General features: G+C 29.7%; 1 protein-coding gene across 1 annotated transcript; it reads left to right on the top strand.

Annotated features, from left to right (window-relative positions):
• Positions 1–4,019: 4,019 nt before the first annotated feature.
• On the top strand, positions 4,020–5,409 carry LOC149496699 (uncharacterized). Its single transcript, XM_089720656.1, has 2 exons — positions 4,020–5,043; positions 5,151–5,409. Exons 1-2 carry the CDS (start codon positions 4,215–4,217, stop codon positions 5,177–5,179), a joined length of 858 nt encoding a protein of 285 aa, XP_089576782.1. The 5' UTR covers positions 4,020–4,214; the 3' UTR covers positions 5,180–5,409.
• Positions 5,410–5,636: the final 227 nt, after the last annotated feature.

Raw genomic sequence — 5,636 nt, 5'->3', positions numbered from 1 at the left:
AACTAAAAATTATTTTAGAGAATTTGAAATTGTGGAGTGAAACCCTAATCAAAGTAAAAATGATTTCTTTTTTTTTTTTGCAAGGTTTTAAATTCAAATATTATTGAATGGGGCCTCTTGTTGCATAATTGATTTGACATTCAAGTTTGCTTCTCCAATTTCAAAATGTAAAAAGAAAAAAAAAAAAATCCTCTAAAGGAGTATATTGAAACAGGAAACATTTGTTCCCAAAATCTGGTAACAGCTTATAGGGACAACAAAACATTTGGAATGCAATAATGTTGTCTAAACCCTAACATTATATTCCTAATTAAGTATTATTGTTTTGTTGTAGACCCAAATCATCCCAACATATATCTAAACTCAAAAATTTGGGGCCAAGGGTGCCCTATTTTAGGGTCCATGTTGGGGTTTGGCAAGTTCAACATTTGCCTTCACTTTGTCCAACATAAGACTCACTTTGATGGGTCATGTATTAGGTGAGTGCTTCACTTAATAAAATAATGGAGCACTAATACTCAAGAAATTCTCCACTATATATACATTATTTTAGGGTTTTTTTTTTATAATTTCTAAAAATTTTAATTTACCCAAGTTAGAATTAAGAAATGTTATTTGGACTAATTAACTTTTATCCTTTTTGGGTAAAAATCTCTCTCCTCCAAAATGGGCTTCCAATGCCTTTGTTATAGTCACTTTGTCTTATGGGTCATATGTTCACTTTCCAAATGTAGATCAATACCCATGTTATTGGGCTTAAGATTTTTGGTGAAAAATATTGCAATTGATTTGGAACCCACCTAATCACATTGGTTTAACTTAATCCAATGGCTCAAAATAAATAAAATTCACCATTTAGAATATTAAGTATCAATGTTTTTAAAATAAATTCAATGATTTTATTTTGTAACACAAATGATTAAAATAGTTTTTTTTTTTTTTTTTTTTTCGAGTATTGGAGGAAGGGGAAATCAAACCTGGATCTATTACTAGGCCGTATATGCACTTACTACTAGGCTATACGAATGCAAAATAGTTTCTAAGTTAAAAATTACTTATTAATTTTATTCTCCAATTATATTCATTAATGTTTTGAAAATTATAAGATTACTTGTGTGTGAATTGTATTTCGGATCTAGTGACTAACTTTTAGAGAAGTGAGACTAGTTAGTGAAATTAGTATAAACTTCGCTCGTATTATGGAATATGCAATTTTATTAAATTATTTTAGAATTTAAATAATATTTTATGAATATAATATTTGTATATAATTACGTTCCAAAGTCTTAAAAGATATAAAATTTAATTACTTATATATAATAATTGAACTCAATAATTAATAATTCTATGATAAGTTTACTGTATTGATGAAAAACCTTTTCGATTGCTTTTTTTTATAACAATCAATAATTTTATTGCATTAATAAAAATACTCTTCAGTTTTTTAAAACTAATTAACAACATCATATAAATTTTAGTTTCTAATTTTTTTAGTGTTTTTTCTATTTATATTCATTTTGCAAATTTATAAGAAAAATAATTTGAAATTTGTATTATTGAATTGTTAAATCATATTATTAATTTCATTAATTACTAAAAAAAGATATTAAAATGTTTTATTATTTGAAATAATATTAATGGTATTATTGCTTATTTACTTAATTATTGAACAGTTGAAAGGATACATAATATTATTAATGATATTAATGTTAGTGCTAACTTAATTAATATTTAAAGTGAAGAACATGAAATTACAAAACAACATAAAAACTAATTTTTCTTGCCAACTCAGTTATTCGTATTCATTTTGCAAGCTTTCAAAAATTTTCAATAGTATAAGAAAAATGATTTTGAAATTTTTATTAATAATAATATTGTTAATTAATATTATTGACTTCATTATTTTTTAGAAAAAATTGAAAATTTTTATTATTTGAAATATATTAGTAATATTATTAATTATTTAATTAATTATTGAAAAACATTGAACGACATCTAATATTATTAATGATATTAACATTCATGTTATCTCAATTAATATCTAACTTAAAAAATTAAAAAATAATTTAAAATTTTTTTCCTTACAAACTCAACACTTTAATAATTATTTTCTGTGTCACCTCAAACTTTCAATAGTTTGATATTATAACAGGTTAAAAAACTGAACATTTAATATTACTAAATTAAAAAAAGAAACCAAAAATTATATGATATAATACTAATATGTTTTTAATTTTTAGTTAATTATTAAAAAATTGAAGAATATTAAATATTATTAATAGTATTAATATTAATGTTAACTCAATTAATGCATATTTTGAAAGAATAAAATTAAAAAATAACACAAGAACCTTTTTTTTTTTTTTTGGTACTTAGTGTTGGATTTAATTTTCTATTGTGGGCTTAATATGTAAAATTAAATATGTACAGCAGTCTAATTGTAAAGTCAATTTCAAATGTGGTCTTGATTGTGAATAATTGACTATTGAGGTATCAACTAATTATAGATATTAAGTGTAGAGACCATTATATAATTCCTATTTCGTTAAAGGACCGAAATAGGAATTGTACTAACCCTACAGGTATATAAAGGTCGTGGTCCCCAGAGGAGTTGAATACGATTCAGTTTTACGTTCCTTTCGTATTGCTTCCGCTAAATCGATTCTTCAATTCTCTGGAAGGCTGCAAACCTAATTCTATACATCAAGATCGACGAACAACGATGTCAGGTACGTAACCTTTTCTTATTCAATCTATTTTGTTGAATCTAGTGGTTTGCACGATCTAGGTTATTATTGAATTATTTGAGATTAATTCTTAACAAGTGGTATCAGAGCCTTGTGCATAATTGCTAGATTTTAGATTGATTTTCGTAATGTTTTTTTTTTTTTTCCCTACTGTTTACGGATAGAGGGTTTTGTTTAATAAAAAAAAAAAAAAAACAGTATAGGTTTGTGGATTTTGATCGAAATCTTGGCTTGAGTATAACGCCATTGATGATTTTAGGGAATTATTGAACAAAGATTGTGTTTTTCATGGTTGCCGTTGGTTTAACACCTCAAAACCCACCTGAGAACCTCCATTGTTGCCGGCGAATTAGTTTTGAAATTGCAGTTTAGAGATTTGTGATTTCAACACCGTTTTTTTTTTTTTTTTTTTTTTTGACTCCCTTGGCTGCCATTCACCGTCCAATGGCTACTGGAGCTTGTCTTCGGTTGGAACTGGTGGTGTTGGCGGCCGAAAGGGGCTGGAACGGCAGGTGGAGAGAGTTGGCGGCGGACCTGGTTCTTTTTTTCTTTGTTTTGTCTCTGCTCTTTTTTGTGTCAAGGTTAGGGATGGAAAATTACGGTTAGGTCCCTGGAAAATTTCATATTAGTCCCTTAATTTTCTGTAATTTCATATTGGTCCCTTAATTTTCTGTAACTTCAGATTAGGTCCCTAAATTTTCTGTAACTTCAGATTAGGTTCCTAAATTTCCTGTAACTTCAGATTAGGCCCCTAATCTTCTGTTTTTCGTATTAGGCCCTTAAATTTCTGTTTTCTTTCGTTTAGACCCCAAACTTTATTTATTCAAATTTATTTAGTCCAATTTTATAACTTAGTCTCTAATTTAGTGACTTAAAGACTAGATTATAATTTTTTTTTTGGACTAAATAATTTTAGATTATTAAATATTTAGACAATCAATTCATTTAATTGCAATTGTTTTGTTTTAATTACAATTAAATGATTTAATTTGTCGACTTGAGATTAAATTTTGGAGTGATTAAGTCCCTATTGTGTTTGATATTTGTTAAAATAAATTGATTTGATCAATAAGTCACCAAAGTAACCTCTATTGCTTGAATTGATTTATTTTAGAATATTAGACAGGTGTATTAGAATTCGTTGCGGATAGTTAATCGGCCCAAAGGAAGGTTGCTATCTGGCTGAGTTTTGAATACATGTTTGGCAATAAATATGTGATAATTGTTTGATTATTTTCCATGACAATGATATATCAGCCCAAAGGAAGATTTATTATTTGTCAGGACTATGTTATCAATATTTGATTGCTGCATTGAGATACTAATTACAAGTTAATGTTTTACATCCAAAGATGAGAATATTAATGTTGTGTCTGTATCTTATTTCCATTTTTTAATCTCTACTTATGTGAATTGTTTCATTTGTGGATTGTGAGCTTATACTTATCTATTTGTTTATTTTCTCTGATGTCAGCTAACATGTCATTTAATCCTGATTGTGTCCCTAAACTTGAGGGATCAAATTTTGAGTCTTGGAAATCAGATATTATGATTTTTCTGGGCTGTATGGATTTGGATCTTGCATTCAGGATGGACGAACCTGCTCCTCTTACTGATACGAGCACTGATGTTCAAAGGGTTCAGTATGAGAAGTGGGAGCGTTCTAATCGCTTAGGTCTAATGATCATGCAGAAAGGAGTCCCAGAACATGTTCGAGACTCTGTCTCAGCTGAAAAGAACAATGCTCAAAACTATCTTGCCGAGCTGGAGAGGGCTTATGTCAAGAATGACAAAGCCGAAGTGGGAACACTTTTAGGAAAATTAACCTCCATGAAGTTTGCTGGCAATGGTGGTGTTCGGGAGCATATTCTTAGCATGTCTCAGATTGCAAAGAGACTGAAGGCGCTGGGTATGGCTTTACCAGATGACCTTTTAGTCCATTTGGTTATGAATTCTCTTCCTTCTCAGTATGGACAAATTAGGACTTCCTATAATTGTCAGCCGAATAAATGGACTCTTAACGAGCTCATTTCTCATTGTGTTGATGAGGAGGAAAAGATGAATTCTAACAAAAGAGAGAGTGCACATTTTGTTTCTTCAGCTGGGAAGGGTAAGAACAAGAAAAGAAAGAGGCCTTCTGCAAAGCCTGTTGAAAAGGCTATTGAGAAACCTGCTGCTGCTACTGCTGTAGATCCAGTACAAAAGAAGCCTTATGTGCCAAAATGCTTCTTTTGTGGAAAGACGGATCACTTGAGAAAGGACTGTCCTAAATTTGCTATTTGGCTTGCAAAGAAGGGTATGTACCTTGTTTTAGTCTGTTGTGAAGTTAATTTAACTTCAGCTCCTAAAAACACTTATTGGATGGATTCTGGTGCTACCGCTCATATAAGTGTTTCATTGCAGGGCTGCCTCAACTACAGAAAGCCAACTGACGGTGAAAGATACGTCTATGTGGGAAATGGCGATCTGGTTGAAGTAGAGGCAATTGGACATTTTAGATTATGTTTAAGTACTGGCTATTTTTTGGATCTTATAGATACTTTTGTTATTCCCTCTTTTAGAAGGAATTTGATTTCTGTTTCCTTTTTGGACAAATCTGGTTTTCATTGTTCTTTTGGAGACAGTATATTCACTTTATCTATGAATTCAAAAGTTTTGGGTACTGGTTGCTTGAATGAATGTGATAATCTATATATGTTAGACATTGATACTAGTTATCATGAATCCCTGCATGTTACTACAAGAGGTACCAAAAGAAAGTTGAATATTAATAACTCAGCTGTACTTTGGCATAGACGTTTGGGTCATGTATCCAAATCAAGAATTGAGCGTCTTGTTTCTGATGGTATCTTAGATACACTTGATTACACAGGTTTGGATTCTTGTATT

Source organism: Jatropha curcas, chromosome 4, assembly GCF_041381405.1.
Source record: "Jatropha curcas cultivar XTBG-Jc1 chromosome 4, XTBG_Jcur_1.0, whole genome shotgun sequence".
In the NCBI taxonomy this organism is placed as follows: Eukaryota; Viridiplantae; Streptophyta; class Magnoliopsida; order Malpighiales; family Euphorbiaceae; genus Jatropha; species Jatropha curcas.
This window is presented reverse-complemented; position numbering and strand designations above follow the sequence as displayed.

Coding starts and splice junctions, on each gene's coding strand:
- LOC149496699 (XM_089720656.1), top strand. CDS start 4,215: ATGTCAGCTAACATGTCATTTAATCCTGATTGTGTCCCTAAACTTGAG. Junction 5,044..5,150: donor TATTTGGCTTGCAAAGAAGG/GTATGTACCTTG, acceptor GTTTCATTGCAG/GGCTGCCTCAACTACAGAAA.